The sequence below is a fragment of the Palaemon carinicauda genome, chromosome 4 (genome assembly GCF_036898095.1).
Source record: "Palaemon carinicauda isolate YSFRI2023 chromosome 4, ASM3689809v2, whole genome shotgun sequence".
NCBI classification, from domain to species: domain Eukaryota; kingdom Metazoa; phylum Arthropoda; class Malacostraca; order Decapoda; family Palaemonidae; genus Palaemon; species Palaemon carinicauda.
Genome location: NC_090728.1, coordinates 94,537,101 through 94,563,867, shown reverse-complemented (window position 1 = coordinate 94,563,867; position 26,767 = coordinate 94,537,101). Strand labels below are relative to the sequence as shown.

General features: G+C 48.6%; 1 protein-coding gene across 5 annotated transcripts in view; it reads left to right on the top strand.

The window, feature by feature from the left end:
* LOC137640067 (ubiquitin carboxyl-terminal hydrolase 20-like) overlaps positions 1–26,767 on the top strand; it is a 318,666-nt gene that overhangs the window by 169,940 nt on the left and 121,959 nt on the right. For 4 of the 5 annotated variants that reach the window (XM_068372497.1, XM_068372498.1, XM_068372500.1 and 1 more), the window contains exons 7-8: positions 6,048–6,237; positions 7,963–8,150. In XM_068372497.1, coding sequence (XP_068228598.1) covers positions 6,048–6,237; positions 7,963–8,150 — 378 coding nt within the window. The remainder of the gene's footprint in view (positions 1–6,047; positions 6,238–7,962; positions 8,151–26,767) is intronic. The other variant, XM_068372501.1, reaches the window with a different exon arrangement.

Below are 26,767 nucleotides of genomic sequence, written 5' to 3'. Positions count from 1 at the left end.
CGATGCGCAGTCCACCCTGCCAGTCGCATGTTCTTGCTGCACCATCTGCTAACATGCGTGAGCTACCGCATCAGCAGTGGGAAGGTTCTGTAGAGCTGCCGGGTTCCAGCACTATGCGGCATTCTCCGCAGCCCATGCAGCATGCTCTGCATACCTTACAGCATGCTCCGCATACCATGCAGCATGAGCCGCATACCTTACAGCATGCTCCGCATACCATACCGCATGCTCCTCAACCCACCGCAGCCCCTCCCACGCACCAGCACTCTGCTTTTGTTGTTGCCAGCTCCCACACTCCGACTGCGGAGAAGGTTGACGATGCACCCGTGGGCCTACACCTCCCACGGTTGTGCGCCCGGCATGGCTTCCTGCTCTCACACTCTTGTTGTGAGAGCTCCTCCACCCATGCACAGTCAACCCTGCCAGATGTATGATGACTCCCACACACAGAGCACTCCGTTGCCGTGCGTGAGCTACCACAAACTGCCGTGTTTTGACACGGTGTGTCAGCTTCCGCAACACACTGTGGTTACCGCCACTCGCCAGCAGCAAACTAGTCAGTCAGGAGTTGAGGCTTCCCCACACAACTTTGGTTGTTGCCAACTCACAGACTGTCATACAGTTACATGACGTTGCATTCTGGTCTGCTACTTATACACCAGTGCTGTATGTCCTCACGCTCCTGTTGTGGTTGACAGTTCAGTTTTTGACAGTTCACAGACTGTCAAGCAGTTTCATAACGTTGCCTTCTGGTCTGCTGCTTTTGCACCAGTGAAACCCTCACTGAGAGAACCTAGCTTTTCTCGGATATGGTTCCTGTAGATGAGAAAGTGCTGTTCTCCCTCCTTCTGATATTCCCTTGAGGACTCTGTCATTTGGAGAGGAGCCTTAAGCTGCTTAGCCTCCTATGGACTTTTATTTAAGCATAACATGCTTCCAGGGAGGGTAAATGGTTCCGCTTCAGTCGCTAACCCCGTCTGTTGCCACACCTGCTCCCATAGACCTTGGGCTTTGTTGCAAGACATGCAGTCCAAGCTTAGTCCTTGATAGAGGATTTTTTTACGGAGAAGACCCTTCTTGCCAACGACCTTCCTACCGGTTGGTTGTACGCCCTGTTGACGCTGAGGTATCCTACTCACGTCCGCCAGTTGAGATGGTTCCTCCACCGGTGCGACCCAGTGTGGGTTGCCAGTCGCACGTTGATGTTATGCTATTCTCGGAGGTGGTTGAGGACGTTCAGTGTGTCACTGGGAAGACGTTCAACAACCAGCAGAGGTGACTTGTTGTGACGCAGTGCGGCAACCTCAGCAACCCGATAAGGGGTTGTCTGTACTACCCAGACAGTCTAGACAGTTTCGGGTTGTCGCTGTACTTCCTCGCTTCCCCATGGTTGACAGTTCACAGACTGTGCAGCAGTACCATGATCTTGTGTCCGGCTCCGTCACGCATCCACCAGTGCGACCGGATTCAGCGAGTCAGACGTTGCCCACTCCGTTGCAGTTTCCTCATCAGTTTCGGATGAGGAACCCTCTGATGAAGACATGGCTGAACAAGAAGATCAATCCCCAGCCCTGCTATACATCCAGAAGATGCTGAAGAAGGAATACGGCCCTGTCAGGCTGTGGATGAGTCTGGTTAGGACACTGTCATCCGTGGTGCATTTGGTATCACTTGGAAGACTACACCTCCGTCCTCTTCGGTTTCATCTAGCTCTTCACTGGAAAAGGACAAGACGCTAGAAGCGGTCTCGATCCCGGTTTCCGGAAGATAAGTCTGGTCTAACCTGAGGAAAGGACTTTATCAACCTTTTATAGGGTCTTCCCCTGACTGTTCAGACTCCCAACCACGTTCTCTTCTCAGACGCATCGGACGTAGGCTGGGGTGCGACCTTAGGCGGTAGGGAATGCTCGGGATTATGGAACTCGCGTCAAAGGACAATGCATTTTAACTGCAAGAAGCTTCTGGCAGTAAGTCTGACCTGGAAAAGCTTCAGGTCTCTCCTTCAAGACAAAGTAATGGAGGTCAACACGGACAACTCCCTGCTTTGATGTTCATCTCCTAGCAAGGAGGGACCTACTCTCTGACATGGTGCAAGTTCGCTAGTGACCTCCTCTCCTGTTCAACAGGTCTAGACTTTTCACTAGTAACAAATTTCTTCCAAGGCAACTTGAATGTCTTAGCAGTTTGTCTCAGTAGGATGGGACAATAATTCCAACATATTGGACCCTCCACAGAGATGTATGCAAGAGACTTTGGGTCACCTGGGGCCATCCAACCATTGATCTCTTCGCAACCTCGATGTCCAAGAGGCTCTCAACAGACCCAGCAGTGGTTCTTTTAGATGCCTTTCTACTAGATTAGTCTCATCTAGATCTATATGCATTCCCTCCGTTCTAGTTTGTCAACAAGGTACTGCAGAAGTTCGCCTCTCACGTTGGGACAAAGTTGACACTAGTTGCTTCCCTCTGGCCCGCGAGAGAATAACTTACCGAGGTACTTCGATGGCTAGTAGACGTTCCCAGAACTCTTCCCCTAAGGGTGGACCTGCTACGTCTGCCACGCGTAAGAAGGTACTCCAAGGCCTCCACGCTCTTCGTCTCACTGCCTTCAGAGTATCGAAAGACTCTCGAGAACTAGAGGTTTTTCGAAGGAGGCAACCAGAGCGATTGTTAGAGCAAGGAGAACATCCACCCTTAGAGTCTACCAATCGAAGTGAGGAATCTTCCTAAACGGGTGCAAGTCAGTATCCGTATCCTCGACCAGTACCTCTGTAACTCAAATAGCTGACTTCCTCTTATATCTGAGAAAAGAGCGATCTCTTTCAGCTCCCACTTTCAAGGGTTACAGAAGCATGTTGGCATCAGTCTTCCGTCACAGAGGCTTAGATCTTTTTAACAATAAAGATCTACAGGACCTCCTTATGTCTTTTGAGACCACGAAGGAGCGTCGTTTGGTTACACCTGGTTGGAATTTAGACGTGGTTCTAAGATTCCTTATGTTAGACAGGTTCGAACCACTTCAATCAGCCTCCCTGAAAGATCTCACCTTTAAGACTCTTTTCCTGATATGCTTTACCAGCTAAAAGAGTCAGTGAGATTCATGCCTTCAGCAAGAACATCGGATTTTCATCCGAAACGGCTACATGTTCTACATCTTGGTTTTCTAGCCAAACACGAGCTGCCTTCTCGGCCTTGACCAATATCGTTCGTTATTCCAAACTTATCGATATGGTTGGAAATGAACTAGTAAGAGTATTATGTCCTGTAGAGCTCTTAAGTTCTATTTTAAAAACCTTTATGAGGCCCGTCTGAAGCTTTATGGTGTTCAGTTAAGAATTCATCTTTGCCTATGTCAGAGAATTCTTTATCCTATTATTTTCAGACTGTTAATACGAGAAGCTCATTCCCTTCTGAATGAGGAAGACCAAGCTTGGCTGAAGGTAAGGACACACGAAGTTAGAGCTATCACAACTTCCGTGACCTTTTAATAAAATAGATCTCTGCAAAATATTTTCGACGCAACCTTTTGGAAAAGCTAATCAGTGTTCGCGTCTTTTATCTTAAGAATGTCCAGTCTCTTTACGAGAACTGCTACACTCTGGGACCATTCGTAGCAACGAGTGCAGTAGTGGTGGGGGCTCCACCACTACAATTCCCTAATTCCAGAACCTTTTTAATCTTTCTCTTGAAATATTTCTGGGTTGTCCGGAAGGCTAAGAAGCCTTCCGCATCCTGGTTGATTTGGCGGGTGGTCAAATTCTTTCTTGAGAAGCGCCTAGATTAGAGGTTGTGATGAGGTCCTTTAGTATGGGTTGCAGCCCTTAATACTTCAGCACCTAGGAGTCGCTCAGCATCCTAAGAGGATCGCTAGGCTCAGTAAGGAAGACGTACTTAAAAAGGCAGAGTAATGGTTCGAGTCGACTTCCTTACCAGGTACTTATTTATTTTATGTTTGTTATTTTGAATAACGGCTAAAATAAGATACGGGATACTTAGCTTCTTTGTTAACATGTATGCTGGTCTCCACCCACCACCCTGGGTGTGAATCAGCTACATGATCATCGGGTAAGATTAATATTGAAAAATGTTATTTTCATTAGTAAAATAAATTTTTGAATATACTTACCCGATGATCATGAATTTAAGGACCCGCCCTTCCTCCCCATAGAGAACCAGTGGACCGAGGAGAAAATTGAGTTCTTGTTGACAAGAAGTACTTGAGTACCTACTCACAGATGGCGCTATTGTGTACACCCCCACCTGTATAGCGATCGCTGGCGTATCCCGACCGTGGGTTTCTGTCGGGCAACAGAGTTGACAGCTACATGATCATCGGGTAAGTATATTCAAAAATTTATTTTACTAATGAAAATAACATTTTTTTGTTTTTTTTGCTGTGGAGTACATTAACATCATCTTAGTCATTGTGCTTCAGTATGGCACAGCTTATCATCATCATTAATTAATTATACATATCATTATTGGTGAGTGTTTCAATTTAATTTTTTATTTTATGTATATACAGTACTGTATAAGGATGTATTTACAGCAAAAGTAAGTTTTAGCTTAAAAGTGTTTAAGAATGTAAAACAGTTTTTATAAGAATGTTGGGTAATTCCTTTAGTAGGAAGGAGCTAGCAGGTATGTTAGAATGGTTATGATTTTATTTAGCAGAATGCTGACTTTTACATTTGTTGGACTTTAACATCCGTCATGTTATTTTGGCCCCAGCTGGAATGGCTCCCAGATCTCCTGCTTACATTATAAGAAATTCCAAGGTATCTGACTGCCTAGCCAAACCTAGAGATGATACAGAGTAACATATTTTAAACAATATCCAAGATGAATTGGATGTGTAGACATCACTGCTGCATAAAAGTATTGAAAAGAACACCATTTCTCTTTTGATCAAGGAGGATAATTAGTAGGGCATAAGTAAAAACATTAGATTAGGAGTCCTCTATTATCAAGAACTCTACACAAGCACATTTTGCTTAACTTCATTTCAAAGAAATATATTTGTTCAAGTAATTAAGAAAAATATTGGGAATGTCAGTTTTGCTTTTTTCACTAATTGTTATGTAGACAAATTTTACATTTGCTCAGAAGAGGTGGAGTTGTAGGTATACAATACAGGTGATAAGCCAGCATCATCATCTATTTCTATTAATAACCTTTCCTCTTTTATAGCTTTTGTTTGTAAACAGTCTTTTTATATAAAGAGAAATCTTTTATCATCTCCCAAGTGAATGAGGTCTTATCATCTTGTGCAATTGTCATCAAATCAGTCAGACCATAGAAAATACCATAGATCTTTAAAGGGGATTGTTCATGATTTCATAATCGGCTTCTATCTAGAGCGTGAGTTAGAGAGATTACTGATTAGCCGTTGTGAGCCTTGCACATAAGCAGTAACTGCATAAGTAAAATATTTCCTAAGATGTGATCACTATATAAACCTCATACCAATATTTCATATATTTTTTGTTGAAAAATTTTCAACTTTTTATGTTATGGAAGTAGGAGGTTGCCCCATAGTTGTAGTTACTTGCAAGGAGAATAAGTAGTGCTTATTTTAAGACTTAACTTCATCTTTTGGCTAACAGTTTCACAAGTAAATTGAAGTATTTATGAAATTTAGAATTATTAAGATATTTTTGTGAAAGAAGTGCAGTAACTTATCAACTTTATATCAAGCATGAACTGTTCTGCAGTAGTTGGCTAGAATATTCATCATCATCATCAGCATAAAAAATGTGAGAAATCACTAAAACTCGGTTCTTCATAAAACTGTATTCATATTTTAGGCATTGATCTTCTGTTTTTTCTACTAATATTGTAGTAAGATACAACTACATATTGATGTTGTCATTTTATGAATTTCCTTTATAGATAATATATTTAGAGATATCATGGGACAAAAATATGAGGGTATCTTACACAAGAGAAATTCTTGCTTAATAGCTGTAATTACCACATCAGGGATCATAAATGCCATTGTGCTAGCATAATTTGGGTTTTTTAATGATGATATTTTCCTGTCTTTAGATGAAGAAGAGCTGTCATCAGATTGTATCTCAGAGCGAGAAGAATCACAGTCAGAGGCCGAGTATGAGACATGCGATTCAGGTGTTTCAGAGCAGTCATCGGACTCTTCAGATCATCATAGAAGCAAGAAGAAGAAACGACAGCATGGGATGGATGTGGAAGCTGGGATAAATCATCGAGGGAGTAATCGGTTGGTTTTTATTATATTTCTAAAAAGACATTTAGATTCCTAAATACTTTTAATCTTCTTTCTTCTTCTTTGTCTACATCTTTTCCCACTTCTATGTGGGGTCGATGTTTCTGGTCAGCTTTCTCCATCTACCTCTGTCCCACACCTCATCACCTTTGATCTAAGGTCATCCTAGATACAGTCCACCCACCTTCGCTTTGGTCTCCCTCTCCCTCTCGTTCCCTGTACCTCCATTTCCATTACTCTCCTCCCAATATACCGTTCATCTCTTCTCATGACATGACCGTACCACCTCAGTCTACTTTCTTGGATCTTATCTGATTGTTTTCTAACTCCTGTGGTACCCCTAATTACCTCGTTCTGCATCTTATCTCTTCTTGTCACCCCACATATCCATCTCAACATTCTCATCTCTACCACATCCATCTTCTTCTCTTCTGTCTTCTTTATTGCCCATGTCTCTGCTCCATACATCATTGCCGGTCTCACAACTGTCCTGTGTACTTTACCTTTCAACTTAACCCCTATTCTCCTGTCGCATAGTACTCCTCGCACTTTTTTCCAATTCTTCCATCCTGCTAGTATTCTGTGGTTTGTTTCTGCCCCCAGATCACCATCCTCTTTAACTAGATCCTAAATACCTGAAATTTTCAACTCTTTTCAATCTCTCTTCCCCATTCTCGCCATTTTTCAATCTCAAATACTCTGTCTTTTTTCTGCTGATCTTAATCCCCTATTTTCCATTTCTCTTCTACTACCTCTCGCCTAGTGCTTCGCAGTATAACATCATCAGCAAAAAGCATACACCAAGGAGACTGATCTCTAATACTTTGTGTTACTACATCTATGACCAGATCAAATAGGTAAGGGCTCAATGCAGACCCCTTATGTAGTCCCACATTTACTGGGAAACTTTCTGTTAGGCCTATACTGCTCTTAACATTTCCTTCTGCCCTTTCATACATATCTTGGGTGATTCTTACGTATTTCTCAGGGACTCCCTTTTCTCTCGTATTTCTCCACAGCTCCTGATGGGGTACTCAATCGTATATCTTCTCCATGTTAATAAAGACCATATGTAATCCTTTTTGTTTCTCCTGATATTTTTCTATCATGTCTCAAAGCAAGTATTGCTTCTACAGTCCCTCTTCCAGGCATGAATCCAAATTGTTCCTCACCAATTGTTGTTTCATCTCTGAGTCTCTTCTCAATGATCTTCTCCCACATTTTCATAGTATGGCCTATCAGCTTTAATCCTCTGTAGTTGCCACATTCCTGGATGTGTCCCTTCCCCTTTTAACCCTTTTACCCCAATGGACGTACTGGTACATTTCACAAAACTCACCCCTTCACCCCCACGGACCTACTGGTACATCCTTGCAAAAAACTATTTACAATTTTTTTGCATATTTTTGAGAAACTTCAGGCATTTTCCAAAAGAATGAGACTAACCTGACCTCTCTATGATGAAAATTAAGGCTGTTAGAGCAATTTAAACGTATATATATATTGCAAAATGTGCTTGAAAAGAAAAAAATGCCTGGGTGTTAAGGGTTGGAAAGTTCCAAATAGCCTGGGGGTAAAAGGGTTAATAACTTTCAATATTTTTTTTTTTTTTGTATATGTAGTACAATAGTTGACAGATAGCTTTTCTAATACAGTATTTATGCTGTTATTTTGGATTGAAATTTCATCATCAGAATGCTTTTTTTTTTTTCATTTCAGTAGCTTGCTGTTACCAGACCATGAAACTCCTGAATTCTCAGATGCAGTATCTGATACTACCCTGTTAGATTCTGACTCTGCTGGAGGTTTATCAACAACTACCTCTCCCCCGGTCATTTCCTCATGTACTACTAGTGGTCTTGGCTCCAGCAAGCCTTCCATGTCATCTCTCACCTCATCTTTCAGAGGTATTTTATATACTGTAATTTTTGTTGGTTATTATAATAGAAAGCTATGAAGAGAAGAACAACTAGGAGAAAAGATTGTCATATTATATGTCAATATAAAAAAGGGATTTTGACGTAGGAAAAATCTATTTCTGGGCGACGGACCTGTGCCGCCCAGTGAATAAGCTCCTATTAGCACTTATTCTTAGGTAATTTACTGCTAAATATACCAGAGAAAAAATGTAAAGGAGTGCTAGGTTAACTAGCTCGCTCACCTATTGGTGTCGGTATAAAATTGGGCGTATAATCCAGAGGTCCCGCACTATTTAGATTCATCCACGACAAAGACCCCAAGAGGAGAGCCGTTCAACCTCACTCGGCACCACTAACTCTGCATCCGCTCAGAACCCAACTCCTTAGCACCCACAGTTTGGGGACTCCAAGGGAGAGGAGCTGGGAGGGTTCACTGGGCGGCACAGGTCCCTCGCCCAGAAATAGATTTTTCCTACGTCAAAATCCCTTTTCTGGGCTTGAACCTGTGCCGGCCAGTGAATATATACAAGAGAAATGTCACCAAACTTGCAAAATAAAGGAAAAACATAAGCATAAGGAAAATACAAGTTACTTTAATCAGAGATGAGTGCCAAAAACAGCTATAAGGGTATCTTAAAAAGAATATAAATCCACTTGGTAGAACAATTGACAAAAAGGTAAGGTATAATAATGCCGTGAGTGATGATATATACAGATACTCAGAGGTCAAAAATTTACAAATATAGTAATAGTAATCAGGTGCGAAACCAACGAATACAAATAGGGTATAAATGAGGCAGGTAAGGGGGAGAGATAAAATGACAAGGAATTAACATGTGAGTTACCTGGGGGTAACTACGCTCCCTGCAGCTACTGTAGGAAATTTAAGGGCTTCCAAATGTTTAAGGTAGTGTTTCTTGAACACTGACGGTGATTTCCACCCTGTATACCTGGAAAGGTCCGTAAAATTCATGTGGTGAAAAAAGTTCACCGAAGTAGCAACCGCTCTGATATCATGTGCAAGAGGAAAAGAGTCAGGGCTAGCTTGTTTAATAAAATACAAAATTTGTTGCCTGATCCCTTTAATGGTAATGGTACCGCCTTGTTCTCTAACGAATAGAGGCCCCGAGGAGTTAGAGGAGGTCCGGGATAAATAAGACCTAAGAGTAGTAACAGGGCACAGAGACGGATCTTGCGTGAGGGGAACAATTTTCCAGGAGGACCATCTATTCTGAGGGTCTTCGTTCTTAGCTAAAAAGAATTTGTTAGGTGAAAGAAGGACCTCTCCCGAAGGAAGGAACTCAATATGACCCGGGTCTCTTGACAAGGCTGCCAGTTCAGAAATTCTTGCCCCGGAAGCCAAGCTCACCAGGAAAAGTGTTTTCCTGAGAAGGGGAATGTAATCACAAGAACTGTTAATGGTATCAGAAGCCAATTTGAGTACATCATTAAGGAACCAGGTAACCGGGGTAGGACGAGTAACCGGTTTCAGTCTGGCACAGGCTTTCGGAATTGAAGCTAACAAAGAGTCGGTTAAGTCTATGTTAAAACCCACTAGGAAGATCTTTTTCAAAGCAGATTTAATAGTGGTGATAGTATTGGCTGCCAGACCTGATTCTAATAAAGTTCTAAAGAAAGTGACTGTAAGGTTCAAGTTCATACAGTGTACGTCTGAGTCTATCAAAAATTTAGCCAACTTTTTAACCGCAGAGTCATATTGGCGGATGGTGGAATCCCGTTTATCTGATTCTAGGAACAGGGTGTTTTGAGGATCGATATTAGCACCATGCATGGCCGCAAACTTCATGAAGTCCATAAAGTTAGGGCGCTCTGAATGTTTGAGAAAGCGTACACAACGCGTGTTTGTACTATCTGAGACAGAACCGGATTGGGTATCGGGTGAGGATGTAGTCTCAACTCTCGCAGGAGAGGGTACCAATTGCTCTTGGGCCAGTTGGGTGCGACCAAGGCTACTCGTCCCTTGAAGGATCTCAGTTTGTCTAGGACTTTCAGTAAAAGATTCACCGGGGGAAAGAGATAAATCCTTTCCCAGATGTCCCAATTCTGTGACATGGCGTCTGTGGCGTAAGCCTGAGGGTCTAGATTGGGAGCCACATATACTCTCAATTTGTGGTTGGACTCCGTGGCGAAGAGGTCCACTTGGAGACCGGGAACCCGAGAGAGAATCCACCGGAATGACTTTAGATCGAGTGACCATTCCGATTCTAGAGGGGAGGTCCGGGACAAGGCGTCTGCCACTACGTTCCGGACTCCCGCCAGGTGGACAGCTGAAAGATGCCAACGGTTCGAGGCTGCTAGGGAGAATATGGCTACTAGAACATGGTTCAGAGGCCCTGATTTTGATCCGCCTCTGTTGAGGCAGCGGACCACCACTTCGCTGTCGAGAACCAGACGAAGGTGTTGTCTCTTGGGTAGAGCGAGACGTTTCAGGGTTAGAAGAACTGCCATGGCCTCCAGCACATTGATGTGAAATTGGCGGAATAAGGGAGACCAAAGACCTTGAACTTTCCTGAGCTGAGAATAGCCGCCCCAACCTGATAGGGATGCGTCCGTGTGAATGATTAACTTCGGAGGCGGAAATCGAAGGGGAACTGACTTTGACAGATTGTTGGCCCTTGTCCAAGGAAGAAGTCTTTCCCGGAGAATAGGAGGAAGGCGGACTTTCCTGTCCCGGAGCTTCCGGTTCGCCCTCGAACGCCAGACACGATTGATATCTTTCAATTTTGCCTTCAGAAGTAGATCCGTCACTGAGGCAAATTGAAGGGACCCTAGGATCCTCTCTTGGAGTCGTCTGGAACTCACTTTGTCTTTGAGAAAGCGTTTGGTGTTCCTTGCAATCTCTAACCTCTTGGGTTTGGGAAGACACAGAGTATGAGATATAAGATCCCATTGCAGGCCGAGCCATTGGAACTTTGATTTCGGAAGAAGACGGGACTTCTTGAAGTTGATCTGGAAGCCTAGAGATTGAAGGTATTGGATGACTCTGTGAGTGGCTTTTAGGCAATTTTGGGAGGTGTCTGACCAAATGAGCCAGTCGTCCAGATAGGCTACTACTTGAATCCCTTGATTTCTGAGTTCCTGAACAGCAACTTCTGCTAACTTTGTGAAGATCCTTGGGGCGATGTTGAGCCCGAAAGGCATCACCTTGAAGGAGTAATTTTTGTCCCCTAGGCGGAAGCCTAGATACGGACGGAAGTGTCTCGCTATCGGGACGTGATAATAGGCGTCTGTAAGATCGATAGAGGTGGTGACGGCCCCACGGGGAAGTAAGGTCCGCACCTGCGAGACGGTAAGCATTCGAAACTTGTCGCATTGAATGGACAAGTTGAGAAGGGATAGGTCTAGAATCACTCTTCTCTTGTCCGAATCCTTCTTCGGGACACTGAACAGCCGACCCTGAAACTTCAGGTGTTTCGTTTCTTGTATGGCGTTCTTTTGTAACAGGTCCTGGACAAATTCGACTAGGTCCGGAGTGGAATGTTGATGAAATCTGTTCGGAGGAGGAGGTCCTTGAATCCAACTCCACCCCAGTCCCTTGGAGATGATACTGAAAGCCCAGGGACTGAACCTCCATTTGTTGCGGAAGGCATAAAGCCTCCCCCCTACCTGCTGCACCTCAGTATTGGCTTGAGGAGTTGCCTCCACGTCCGCCTCGGAAGTTCTTTCCCTTGCGAAAGAATCTGCCTCTACCTCTGTTCTGGTTTGAACCACGGTGGTAGCCTCTACCTCTGTTATAACTCTGGGAAGAGCCTTGAGCCTCATAAGACTGGTTAAAGGCTAGAGAGGTGGTGGAGGCACCGGGAAGCTGGCTCTTAGGGAGCAGAACGGTGACATAGTCGTCCGATGAAGGAGCCTGAGAGGTGGAAGGCTGTGCAGGAGCAGCAGGAGATGGAGGAAGAGGCTGTCGGAAAATGGACGAACTACTCTGCTGTTGCCGGAACTGGGTGGAGGTATACGGGCGGAGCTTCTTCCTACCCCGGGCTTGGTAATTTGCGGGGTCATATTTCCGCTTAGGAGTCAAACCCCAACGGGCTTTAAGGCTCTGATTGACTCTAGTAGCCTCTGCCAAGACTTCCTCCACAAGATCCTCAGGGAAGAGATTTGAACCCCAGCAAGAGGACCGGATAAGTTTATTAGGCTCGTGCCTAATAGTCGCCTCAGCCAGGACGTGTTTGCGGCACCTACGTTTAGCAATAGCAAAGTCATATAAATCGAAATATAATGACTGCAAAGTAGCCTTATTGAGAGACTTAAAGATACTCTCAGTATCATAAGTTAAGGCTATCGACTCCGTAGACGTGGCCAAGTTCAAAGTTCGGCCAACACGTAGGCGGGAATCATACTCCTGTTTAATAATGGACTCCGGGAGACGGGGAAGCCGCTCACTAAACATAACTGAAGCACAGTCCGCTGTTAGCTTGCCAGAAGTAAAAGTAGTATGGACATTGTCCCAACACTCATTACCTGAAGGAAGAAGGAGGGAGATCGGATCCACCTCTCGGATGGGAGGCAAGGGCTTCTCCTCCAGAGCATATTGGAAAGCAAGCTCTGCTACCTTATTGACGCATGGAGTCACGGTGTTTTTGTCCATTAAGAACATTGTGAAGGAACTCTTATAAGGCGTCAACATGGTATTGGTGCAACCAATATCATTCAGGAACCTAGCCCAAACAGATTGGGCTTGTTCTTTTGGGAAAATGACAGTCTCTTTGGGGACCTTATCCAGCCGAACCAGAGCTTCCTCGGTAAGCCTGGCATAACCATGAAATGGAAATGCTAGACCAGGAGGAAAGAATTCAAAATCCTCTAGAGGACGAGTGCCAAGACCTTCCAATGTTAACATCCCGTCTGAGAATGGGGAATGAAGAGCCATGCGCCAAGGGTTATTCTTGGTAAACGGCGGGAGCTTAGAGGCATCCGGGATGAGAGAGCTTTGAACTCGCTCCGGAGCACCTTGCTCTAATGCCCCAAGTCTCTGACCAATGTTAGAGAACATCGTGTCCATCTTGGCCTGCATTTGCGACACAATCTTAGATTGCATCTCCGACACGATGCGAAGCATGGCTGATTCGGAAAGGCCCGGGCTAGGAGCAGAAGTGGCGGATTGTACTCCCGGGTCGTGAGACTTAGAGGAGGAGCCGGAAGCCTTAGATGACGGGTTTGTATTTGGCTTGGAACTATGGGAAGCCTTGTGGGGCTTACGAGCTTTTGGCAAAGTTCTAGACGTAGACTTATCTTTGGGGGGAACCGGGTGTGATCGATGAGACGAATCACGGTCCCCAGAAAAACCATGAAAAGAAGAGAGATCAGATGAAGAAGAAAGAGCGGGGCTGAGGATAGGAATCTCAGCGCCGGTAACACCTGCCTCACTTACCACCCTACCTGCATCCGGATCATCCAATAACATGGGTTCAACATCCAAGTTCATGGAAGCAACATTGTCTTCCAGATCTCCGGGGGCATCCAACGGATCTTGTTCCTGGTCGATGAATCCCGCTATGGTGGCATCAATGTCGGCAATGATGGGTGCCGCAACATGCCTAGCCACAGCGGCTGAAGACTTGGCATTTGGGTAGATCATGGCACAGTAGTCTTCAGATAGGACGTAAGGCTGTTTAGATTTGACGTTTCTGGCAAATCCCCCAACCCACACTTTCAGTGTGGCCCGAGCCGCAGTCTTCTGCTCCGGGGATGCCTGAAATAATAGTGGGAATTATAAAAAGGAAGATTCCCGGTGGTCTTTCAAGACCATAGAAATCTTACTAAATAGTGTATGTATACCAAAAAAGGTAAAATAATTAGAAAGGCAACATAGCCAACGGGACTCACCGAATCAGATCCGAGGGTGGTGATGAGGTCAAAACAGACCATACAGTTATCAGGGTGCCAGACCACTACGTCCTCCAGCTGAACTCGGCAGAGGGCGTGAGACCTACATACAGTATGGCCACAAGGCTGATGAAGAACAGCCGCACAGGCCGTCGTCTGACAATGCACCATCTATAAAAAGAATAGTATATGAGAAACTGTAATTCTCTTAAGTAGGGGCGGGTCCGGAGGACCCGGGACTAACATAAGTCTAACTTAAGACTAGAGCTTAACTATAATACTCTTAAGTAGGGGCAGGTCCGGAGGACCCGGGCCTAAACATAAGTCTAACTTAAGACTAGAGTATAGCTATCCATTCCGGTCGAGCCGGGATCATAAAAAAGGATGCAAAAAAGAATTAAGACACATGGTGTCTGATTTCCCGGAGCGAGGTTAAGCCCCGGGCCGGGAAATAAAAGTATATCCATAAACCAATACATATAGGAACTCCGGGATAGTGATCTGTCATATATAATCATATATAATCATAGGAACTGTTATAAATTAATAGGGGGGCGGAACTGTAGATAAGAACCGCCAACCGAACCCGGAGGGTTTCGTATAACATAATAAAGGTGTGATAGGTGAATATAAAATAGGGTGCACCGGGATCCTACTCTGTTGACTGGTGGCCAACCCGTCTAGACAGAGACGAAACCGCCGGGACACCCGGAGGACAAAGTCCATAAACACTGAACTACCCCCTCTAAAAGGAGGGAAGGCAACGGTCCCCTAGGGGAGGGGGGAGAGAAGCCTAGCCACCAACCTAGCGAGAGGGGGAGCTTGGGGGAGGATCACGTGATACGGAGCAGCAGGGCTACCAACTGACGATCCCCAAACACTACCAGACAGATCATACGGAGTAATAAGCACAAATATTCATTATAATAGTAATAGCGTTGAAAATTATATAAATATACACATAAAAAATTTAGGGCAAGGCATGCAACATAATAAATAAATCCCAAAGGACAACACCTGATGGCTTATATAATAAAATTGCCGCCTAGTAACGAAGGTCGGCAAGCCATCTACGATACGTAACTTGATATCAGCCCTAAATATGAACCACAAGGGTTCTAAACGCTAAATAATGAATATCCACAATAACATATAAAAAACTTTTAACTAATAATAAAAATAATACACTTAGTAACACCGCGAGTGAAACTAAAAGCTCTCAAAACAGGAGTACCAACCGTAAGCGGGATCGAGCAAGACCGATATGATCGAAGAGAATAAACTCCTATAATTTAAATATTAAACGATCTAGATTGCTCAAAACACAGCAAAACATAGCTTGGTACTTAACTTAGACGGTGACTCCTGGGAAACCGATGTAGAAGCCATAATCCAGTGAAAAAATAAGGCAAAACACGAGAGCACAAACAAGCGGGTTACCACAAAGGCGTGCTAAAAGGGAGTTGAGTTCTGAGCGGATGCAGAGTTAGTGGTGCCGAGTGAGGTTGAACGGCTCTCCTCTTGGGGTCTTTGTCGTGGATGAATCTAAATAGTGCGGGACCTCTGGATTATACGCCCAATTTTATACCGACACCAATAGGTGAGCGAGCTAGTTAACCTAGCACTCCTTTACATTTTTTCTCTGGTATATTTAGCAGTAAATTACCTAAGAATAAGTGCTAATAGGAGCTTATTCACTGGCCGGCACAGGTTCAAGCCCAGAAATGAATTTTTGATAAAGGAAAACTTATATTTGGGAAGTTACTGTGTAGTACCAAGGGCTTTTCCACTCAGGCTAGAACAGGAAATCAAGTACTGTAGGATATACAGTACCAAAGAAATGTCTTCCTTCCCCCAGGGTTAGTGTATCAATGTGTTAGAGATATATATATATATATATATATATATATATATATATATATATATATATATATATATATATATATGTATGTACAGTATGTATGTATATATACTTCCCCCGGGGCGACCTGGGGTCAGCGTGCAAGGCAGCGCTGCTAGGTTTGAATCGTCAGTAAGCGTCTGGTCGCGGCGTAGATATCATCTCGCCGCTCTCTCTCACTTATCCCGTCCGATCACCTTGTGTACCACGTGTTCCTTTGTGTTCCTCATCCCTTGTGCACCACGTGTTCCCTTTGTGTTCCTTACCCTTGCCCTTGTGTTCTTGTGTTGCTTGCGTGTCCGCGTTTCCTTGTTATGGAATCCCAGCGTCGTTGTCCCGGGCCCAAAGCTGGTAAGTCTTGCGGGGCCTGGCTATCCAGGCCGGATGTCGACCCGCACACGCTGTGCGCCTCGTGTCGAGGAAATAAGTGCTCCCCTTCCTCCACGTGCCCGGAGTGCGAGTCCTGGCCAGAACTTCAGTGGTCTCTGTTCGCCACGAAGAAGAAAAAGGCGTGCAAACGATCTCTAAAGAAGCCGGGCCTCACCTCGTCATTAACGTCGCCCTCAGCGCCTTCGGAGAGAGGTTCTCCTTCACCTTCCCCTACCTCATCCCTTGTGCACCACGTGTTCCCTTTGTGTTCCTTACCCTTGCCCTTGTGTTCTTGTGTTGCTTGCGTGTCCGCGTTTCCTTGTTATGGAATTCCAGTGTCGTTGTCCCGGGCCCAAAGCTGGTAAGTCTTGCGGGGCCTGGCTATCCAGGCCGGATGTCGACCCGCACACGCTGTGCGCCTCGTGTCGAGGAAATAAGTGCTCCCCTTCCTCCACTTGCCCGGAGTGCGAGTCCTGGCCAGAACTTCAGTGGTCTCTGTTCGCCACGAAGAAGAAAAAGGCGTGCAAACGATCTCTAAAGAAGCCGGGCCTCACCTCGTCATTAACGTCGCCCTCAGCGCCTTCGGAGAGAGGTTCTCCTTCACCTTCCCCTACCCAGAGTAGGGGACGAGGTAAGTCCGTTGCGGGGAAACGGCCTATTGCTGTTCCCCATGAGTCTGATGTAGGGGATTCTGTTAAAGAGGGGCCTACGCAGACGAATGGGCGGTCTGCTAGTGTGGCGGAAGTATGTGTTGTGGATGAAGTCCTGGTGCCCGCAGGACCCGTCTCAAGTGAAGACCCGGTGTGGGGGAAGCCCAAAACAGCGCCTACCCCCCCATCGTGGCCGTGTTTTTTAGGTTCGACGGGTTCCGGGGGCGGCCGGGACAAAGAAAGGAGGACCACGTGTTCTTCGGACCCCGACTCCATTGTTAAGACAGCGCCTAGGACGCCCTTCAGGTCCCCCATGCGGCAGGAAGAGGAGTTTGAGGGATGGTTTGCCTCTCGAGCCGCCATTCGCACGCCCCCGGCGCCCTCAGCAACGCTTCCGCCAGACTTTATGGAGCCCTTGTCCCCGGTTTCCAGACCAAGGGCCCCTAGAAGGCTGGTGATAGAGTCAGAAGATTCCGACAGCTCCTCCTCCTCGTCTTACTCCTCGGACAGCTCCTCGACCTCCAGCTCTTCCTTGTCGGAGGACTCCAGCGACCGGGACACCAGGAAGAAGAGGAAGAGATCCAGAAGAAGGAGGCCTAGCTCCCATGCAAGCCCGGCCAGGAAGAAGTCTAAGTCCTCGAGGAGGAATAGTAAAAAGAAGAGTTCCTCGAGAAGGAGATTTGTTAGCGTGGCTCTTCACCATCGCTGGTCGAGGAGGACGGCTGCCACCCCAGTGCCTGCCTCGGTGGCCGCTGGAGCCGCTTCCGTGCACTTGCCCAGTGTCTCTTCGGCTCCGCTCGCTCGTCGGATGCAGTCGTTGGCACACTTTCCCTTGCCCTTGCCCGGCAAGTCATCGGCTCCATCCGCTCGACAGGAACACCCGGAGATGGGACCCGGCGGCTCGGCCTCCAGCCACTTCGTCGTGCCGGCTCCGTCCAAGTTACGGAACCTGCTGCTGCCGCGACCTTCAAGCAGCTCCTTCCGGTTTTCCCCGGGAGAGGGTAGACCCATGACGGCTACCCCCGCCCCGGCAGCCCCAACCGCTACGGCGGCAGCCGCTCCACCAACCCGTCAAGAGGGTAGGGATACCTCCACTCCCACGGATCCCTCTGTATTCGTGGATGCTTCCCACACGGAGGTACAAGTAGTAGAGGAGTTGCTGGATACCGGCGAGTGCTCCATGGACGAGGTTTCGTCGTATAGGAAGGTTCTGGTCCTAATTCGACACCACCATAGGCTGGACGAGCCACAGCCGGCATCAGAGCAAGCTTGGCTATCAGGTCTGGGCAGGATGGTTGACAACCCTGTCCAACAGAACCCATCCCTGACATTACCCTTAGCAACCAACGTTGCCCTGGGGATGGAGCACGTGGATCGTTTTGTGTCGGGCCCAAAGAACTCCCTGAGACCCCAGGGTTCCTTCAAGCTTTTACCGGGACTTAGGACCCAAAAGAAATTTTATGTTCCAGACGGGCGGCACTCAGAGCCCCGCACACTAGAAGAGGCTGTCGCTACCCTGAACCAAGGCAACACCGATGAGTGGAGCCTTAACGCACTGGTGGTTTTTTCACAAGCAGAGGCCGCCATGATGGAGGACACCGCTCAACACATAGTGAACGTGACCTCATGGCTAGACTGGTGGGCGTGCACTTTAGCGGGATTTCAACTGGCGCACGACCTATCGGTGCCAGAGAACCCGGCCCTGTTACAAGAACTGATCCACTCGGGGGGGGAAAGCAAGGAAGTTTCTCACCTTCCAGTCCCTTACCCAGACGGCGAACTGGGTTCTGAGGAGAAGGGACACGGTGCTGAACAGACTGCCCCATAGACTACCCGAGCGAGAAGCAAAATTCCTAAGGAACCCCCCGGTCTGGGGCGAGACCGTGTTCCCCCTTCAGGCGGTGGCGGAGACACTAGAAAGGGTAGGAAAGTTAAAGAGCTCGGCCGAGCCCAGGCAGCCGGCGACAAGAAGCGAACGGGGCCTACCCGTCTACGCCTCCGGCTAGGCAGGAGGCCTCCTCCCCTTCCTAGCACCAATCCCCATGGCCCTCCCGCAGGAGCTGTGCCCCAGCCCAGGCCTCCTTTAGACCTAAATATTCTGGCTTAAGGAGAGGCCGTTCTAACCGTCTCCCCAGAAGGAGATAGGGAGAGAGGCCCCCTACGCCTTCCCACGCCTCAGGTGGGGGAATGCCTCAAACGTTATTGGCAAGCATGGCGAGACAACGGTGCGGATCCCTGGACGGTGACAGTCCTCAGGGAGGGATACAGAATTCCCTTCCTGTCAGAACCACCCCCTCTGAAACCCGAACATCGAACAGAGTGGCTTGCACCCAAGGACACCGAGAAGAGAGCAGCCCTGCAAGTGGAAGTGGAAGCCATGTTGAGCAAGGGAGCTCTACAGCCCCTCCAGGAGTCATCCCCAGGATTCTACAGCAGGCTCTTCCTGGTAGAGAAAGCTGGAGGCCAGTCATCGACCTCTCGTCCCTGAACAAGTTTATCAAGAAGACTTCCTTCAAGATGGACACGCCGAAGTCGGTGCTGGCAGCCTTGAGAGAAGGAGAATTCATGATGTCTCTGGATCTCAAGAATGCCTATTTTCAAATCCCCGTACACCCTTCCAGCAGGAAGTTCCTCAGAGTAAGGTAGGGCTCCCAGTCCTTGCAGTTCAAGACCCTCTGCTTCGGCCTGTCAACAGCTCCGCAGGTGTTCACGAGGGTGTTCACCCTGGTGTCAGTCTGGGCACACAAACAGGGCATCAGGCTTATCAGATACCTTGACGATTGGTTGCTGCTTCAGCCTCAGAGGCAGACTTAAAGGATCAGGGCACGAAACTTGTGCAGTTCTGCAGGGATCTCGGGATTACAATCAACCTCAAAGTCCCAGTTAGTCCCAACCACCAGGATGACGTACCTAGGGATTGTCCTGGGCTCCCAGCTGGCGAGGGCGTTTCCCTCCCAGGAGAGGATAGACAACCTAGACCAAGTGATTCGCCCGTTTCTAGCAGACACTCCAATGAGAGCCAAGGATTGGCAGAGACTCGTGGGACACCTGGTCTCATTGGAGAAATTTGTTCCGCAAGAGAGGCTCAAGCTGAGACCAATACAATGGAACCCGAAGGACCTCTGGTCAGTGGACGAATCCCCACAGACGGTAGTCGGGGTGACCCCGTCCTCCAAGGACATGCTCCTCTGGTAGTCCGACAGGAGGAACACGTTGAAAGGGATTCCGTTCGCTTCCGCTCCTCCGGAGATGCTGCTCTTCACGGACGCATCAAAAGAGGGGTGGGGAGCTCATCTCCTCGTAGAAACAGCAGAGGGAAAGTGGTCCTTGGAGGAGAGGACCCTGCATATCAATCTACTTGAGCTCATGGCAGTTCAAAAGGCCCTTGCGACATTCGCCTGTCTTCTTTGGGGAAACTCGGTAGCACTCATGTGCGACAACGCCACGGTAGTAGCGTACATAAAGAAGCATGGAGGCCTGAGATCAAGGGAACTGTGCGACCTCACAGCTCAAATCCTGGAATGCACCGAAAAGAAATACATTCTGCTCACAGCCAGGTTAATTCCGGGAAAGAGAAACGTCCTGGCCGACGGCCTCAGCAGGACAGGACAGGGAGTAGGGTCGGAATGGTCTCTTCATCCGCAAGTGGCATGGGAGATTCTCCAGCTATGGGGCTCCCCGGTGATAGACCTGTTCGCCACAAGGCTCAATGCACAGCTACCCGTATTCTGTTCCCCGGTACCAGACCCGACAGCAGCGCTCGAGGACGCCTTCCAATACTCGTGGGACGGTCTCGACCTATACGCCTTCCCCCCCTTCGAGATCATCAGGCAGGCGCTCTCCAGACTAAGGCAGTCGAGGTCTACAAACATGACTTTGGTAGCACCCTGGTGGCCGGAGAGGGAGGGGTTTGCGGATCTACAGGACCTGTCCACCCTTCCTCCGTGGCCCCTTCCAGCAAGAGAAGATCTACTACGTCAGCCACACTTCCGAAGGCTACACGAAAACCCCCAGAGCCTGAAGCTACACGCGTGGAGGTTATCAAGCGCCTGCTAAAGGAAAAGGGATTCTCGGAGAAGACTGTTTCCAGGATGTCAAGGTATCTCCGGAAGTCCTCGTACGTAGTGTACCAGGCCAAGTGGGTCACTTTCGTAAAATGGTGTGCCACGTGGGAGTGGTCTACCTCCCAGTGGGAGAGGTTTTCGCGACGACGGAAGAAGAATTCCAAACGGGGTATTTCTCTTGCGAAGGTTGCTTCGAAGGGAGAAAAACCCAAGGCCTCTTCTTCCGTTGCCCAAACCTCCTCCAAAGCTCCCACTCGGTCGGTCTCTATCGAGAGACCGTCGAGTGGTAGCGTAGACCGATGTATTGTTTACCAACCTCGGGACTCGAGAGATGACGTTGCTTCTCCTAGCGAAGCAGCTCCACCTCTCCCCCCGGGGGAGGATATGTCACTAACCTCCTTATTTCAGCTTTGGTCCTCCTTGAGGCTTACGGGTTTGCCCTCCAAGGTGGTTTTGCTTAACTACATCCAATTGGGTGCCGCTGTCAAGCAATCGTCGTCACCGTCAGAGGTTAATCCTCTGTCTCTTGTCGACGTTGTGGTGTCAGAGGTATCCAATGCGGTATCACCCATCACCTCTGCCTCTCCAAACTCTACGTTAGCTGACGGCTTAGTTTCTCCCGTTCCTGTTCAACCTACGAGGGAAAAACTAAGTTCATCGTCAGTCTCTCCTGCTAGTGTTTCTCCCCCTCGGGAGTTCACTTACAGAGGACTTCAGAAGGTCAGCTTGCTGATCCAACGGCCCCTTGAGGGCCCATTCGTCGGAAGGCTTGCCTTCCTCTTCGCTTTAGAGGCCTTCCTTCACCTGCAGTGAGGAAGCGCCTCTTTGATTCAACATCTTCGATGCAGTCCCCCGCAGAGGAGCCTCGAGACCAATCATCTATCACTGTTCCTGCACCGGTCCTGGACCTTTCTGCCGATCGTTCGGGATCTCCTTCGGTGGAAGGTTGTCCTTTTAAAGAACACTTCGACCTTCCATCCGACAGACCTGCCGACCTGCCGTCACCATTTCTACATGAGCCTAACAAGGCTCCACCTGAGCACGCTATTACGCGCCAACCACATACGCGCTACGTACCAATGAGACCTGATGAACGCTCCTTAGTAGCTCGTCAGACCCCATCACTAAACCCTAACGCAGGGCATCAAGGGCGTTTGCGGCAACACGCGCATACGCTCCAACAGGAGCATAGCTCTATCACGCGCTATGCGTGCCCTCATGCGCATATGCGGCCACGTTCTCCTGCACTCCAGGTCTTGCCTGCGCGCCCTGCTCTTACCCGCCAACATTCTCCTACGCGCCCGCGCCCACCTGTGCACCAACACTCACCTGCGCGCCATCCTCCTGCGCAATGGCGCGCTCCTGTGCGCCATCAGTCTCCTGCGCGCGCCCATACGCGCCCAACATCCAACTCTCCTGCACGCCATACTGCGCATCATCATATGCTCCAGGAAAAACCTGCGCGCCAACGATCTACTGAAAGTAGTACTTCTGGGAAGTCAGCAATGCTGGCTTCTCCCACATGCCAACCAGTACCATCGCGCCAGCGCTCACTTGCGCGCCAGCCTTCTCCGGCATGCATCCGCAAGGATACGCGCGCGCGCCCGCGTGCTAGGGATCTTTCTCCTGCGCACGCCCGCGTGCTAGGGATCTTTCTCCTGCGCGCGCGCGCCCTACGGCTGGTATAGATACGTGCAAACTCTCTCCCGCGTGCCCGCGCACTCAACATATCAATCCTGCGCGCCCGCGCGAATACTCTCCCACGCGCGGGCGTCAACAGTCTCCCGCACGTGCGCCAACAGTTTCCCGCATGTGCGCCTCAGTCTCCCACGTGCAAGCCCCGATATTTTCCCTCGCGCAAACGCCATTAATCTCCCACGCATGAGCGCCAATATCCTCCCGCGCGCGAGACTACTGAACTACGCATGGCAAGGTCGCCATCGCCTCATTCCCCTCCCCGCAAGCGCATACCACCACGCATTGTAGGAGAAAGGAAACATCCCAAAGCCACCACAGATGAACCCACCAATGATGGGGACTCCTCCCAGGGATCCTTCAATCCCTGTCCCTTCAAGGGGTATGTCAGACAGTGCATCTGTCATCCAACAGCCCTGGTTTGGTGCACTGATCAGGGCCGTAACGCAGGCTTTCAAGCCTGTCTTCTCTGAATTGGGATACAAAACCATGGCTTCTTCTATCCCTTTGAAGAGAAAAAGAGGAGTTCCAGACGCGGTCACTTCCCCAAGGGCGAAACTGACTCCACGCAGACCTTCGAGGCAGGTTCCTTCTTTTCTGCAGACTGCCTCGCCTTCCCTTTCGGGTTAAGATTTCCCATCCCCAAAGGAATCATGCGAAAAGAGACTCTCCCCTAATGCACCAATGGGGGAAACCTCTCCTCGCGCCGAGGGGTCTACTCAGTTGGGGATTGAAAGGAACATGCCCCCCTTGTCAATGTTGGAGTCTTGCATCCTTCCCAGGAAGGAATCTAAGGACTCCAAAACATTGCCGAAGTCCTCTACTAGGACTAGGATGGAGCCAGCTAGCCACTCAAGGAATGTCCGCGACTCTCCCCAAGAAGAGCCTTTGGGGATAGAAGGAGACTTCGCAGATAGAAGGAGACTTCGCTGCAAGTCCAACGTCAGGAGGAGAACAGCAAGAGTCAGAACATGCGTTTTGGCAAGTTCTGATTCTAATGAGGGGTCTCAATGGATTTTCCGACCCAGAGATCCCTCCTCGAGAGGGCAACGGCACGGTCCTGGACCGTGTCTTTGGTACTCAGAAACCCTCCAAGACCAGTGCAGCACTGCCCTGGTCTCAAGGGGTTAAGAGTGCCAGGGACAAGATCTTACAACAGCTCTCCGAGATGTCCTCCTCCAACCGTTCCGGTGCCACCAACAAGCTCCTCCCACCTCCTCGCGTACAGCAGAGGAGGTACTTCGAGATCCTTTAGGAGCCTTGTTTAGCTCTTACTCTTCACCACTCGCTGGAAGAGCTAACCAAGGGGCTTCCCTCTTGAGAGAGACTCCAACCGGCAGGTCTTGCTCTCGTCAGCCAAGATCCTCAACCAGGAGAAAGTTGCGAAGTGTGCTATGCAAGCCACTTCGTGGCTCGACATCTGGTTGGGGACCTTAGGTATCCTGATACGTTCTGAGGATTTCTCCAAAGAACGTACCAGGAAAGCTACGGAAACCTTCATTCTCTCAGGTACTCGCACGATCGAGTTTCTGGCCCACCAAGTCTTGAACTTGTGGGCAAATACCATCCTGAAACGTCGGGATGCAGTAGCTGAGAGATTCCATCAGAAGGTCCCTAGCACCGAGATCAATTGGCTCAGACATAACTCCTTAGAGGGATCCACCTTGTTCGAGCCTAAGGATGTGGAACATGCCGCTTAGAGGTGGAGGAAGTCTCATCAAGACTCCCTCCTTCATAGGGCTTTAACATCCAAGCCCTATACTGTAAGCCGCCAGCACCACAGCAGCCCCGTCCAGTCAAGACCACTATGACGACAACAGCAGCGAAGACCTTGGTGTCTAAGCCCTTTCCTGTCAAAGAAAGGAAGGGCAAAAAGTCTTTCAGGGGAGGCAAAAATCCTAAAGGGAGCAGCCGAGGCTGCAGACGCTAGGATAGGCAGTCCCCCTGCATGTCCACCAGTGGGGGGATGCCTACAAAGTTGCTCAAACAGGTGGAAGCAACTCGGGGCCGATTCCTGGACAATCTCCGTGATCAGTCTAGGATATCGCGTCCCGTTAGTAACATCTCTACCTCCCCTGACGACGAATCCAGTGTCATTGATCTCCTTTGCCATGGGATCGGCAACGGGGCAAGCCCTTCAGGCAGAAATCCAGACCCTGTTGAAGAAGGGCGCTCTCCAAGAGGCCCTCGATGGATCTCGAGGCTTCTTCAGTCGACTCTTTCTTATAAAGAAGGCATCTGGAGGCTGGAGACCAGTCATCGACCTCTCAGCTCTGAACAAGTTTGTCAAACAAACTCCGTTCAGCATGGAGACGGCGGACACGGTCAGACTAGCAGTAAGACCGCAAGACTTCATGTGCACACTGGACCTAAAGGACGCATACTCCCAGATCCCAGTCTATCCGTCTTCAAGCAAGTACTTAAGATTCAGCCTAGACAACAGAAAGTACCAGTTCAAGGTGCTGTGCTTCGATCTCTCCACAGCACCTCAAGTCTTCACCAGAATGTTCACCTAGTATCATCTTGGGCACACAGGATTGGCATCCGTCTCCTCCGTCATCTGGACGACTGGTTAATCCTAGCAGACTCGGTGTCAGCCCTTCTTCAACACCGAGGCAAACTTCTGAGACTTTGCCAAGATCTTGGGATCATGGTAAATCTCAAGAAGTCTTCACTGCTTCCCACTCAAAGACTGGTATACCTAGGCATGATTATAGACACCATTCTCCACAAAGCTTTCCCATCAGACGACAGGATAGCAAGGCTGAGGAAGGTCGCAAGACCTTTTCTCAGACGAGAAGAACTTCCAGCCCAATCGTGGTTACGTCTCCTCGGTCACCTTTCATCGGTGGCCCGTCTAGTTCCCAATGGTCACCTCAGGATGAGATCCCTCCAGTGGCAACTCAAGTCCCGGTGGAATCAAGCATACGACTCCCTGGACTTGCGGTACTGATGGCTCTTCAGTGATGGGTGGCAGACGAGAACCTACGAAAAGGAGTGGATCTTCTCGTCCTCCCCCCGGATTTAATGCTGTTTTTGGACGCTTCAAAAAAAAGGGTGGGGGCCCCACGTGCTGCACCACACAACCTCAGGCCTCTGGTCAGAGTCAGAAAAGTACCTCCACATAAATCTCCTAGAGATGAAGGCCATCTTTCTGGCCCTTCAATAGTTCCAACAGTACCTGGCAAGTCACTCTGTGGTGGTGATGAGCGACGACACCACAGTAGTGGCCTACATCAACAAACAAGGAGGTACTTTTTTGAAGCAACTATCCCCTCTAGCAGTAGAGATACTGAGATGGGCCGAAATCCACTCTATACCACTATCGGCATGCTACATTCCAGGCAAAAGGAATGTGCTCGCCGACAACCTGAGCAGAGCATCTCAGATAGTGAGTACCGAGTGGTCTTTGGATCATCTAGTAGCCAACAAAGTCCTGACTTTGTGGGGTTCTCCGACTGTGGACCTCTTCGCAACGGCCCTGAACTTCAGGCTCCCGCTGTACTGTTCCCCTGTCCCAGATTCCAAGGCTCTCTGGCAAGATGCTTCCCAACAACGGTGGGACAACGTCGACATTTACGCCTTTCCCCCATTTTGTCTGATGAGGAGGGTACTCAAAAAGACCAGAACATCTGTCAATTTTCCAATGACCCTCGTAGCTCCACTATGGCATCACGCAGAATGGTTCTCGGACCTTCTGCAACTCCTAACGGAGCCACCAAGAAAACTCCCTCCACGACACAATCTACTCAAACAACCTCATGCCAACATCTTCCACAAAACCGTAGGTTCACTACAGCTTCACGCCTGGAGACTATCCAGCATCTCCTCTGTAAGAGAGGATTTTCGCAACTGATCAGAATGTCTGGACACCTGCGAAAGTCTTCAGCAGCAGTCTACCAGGCAAAGTGGAAAGTCTTCTGTGGTTGGTGTCGTGGAAGGGGTATCTCTTCACTCGATGCCACTATTCCAACAATAGCGGAGTTCCTTGTGTATTTGCGTGAAGAAATGCACCTTTCAGTCTCGGCAGTGAAAGGCTATCACTCAGCATTTCCTCATCGCTAGAACTTTCTCTAC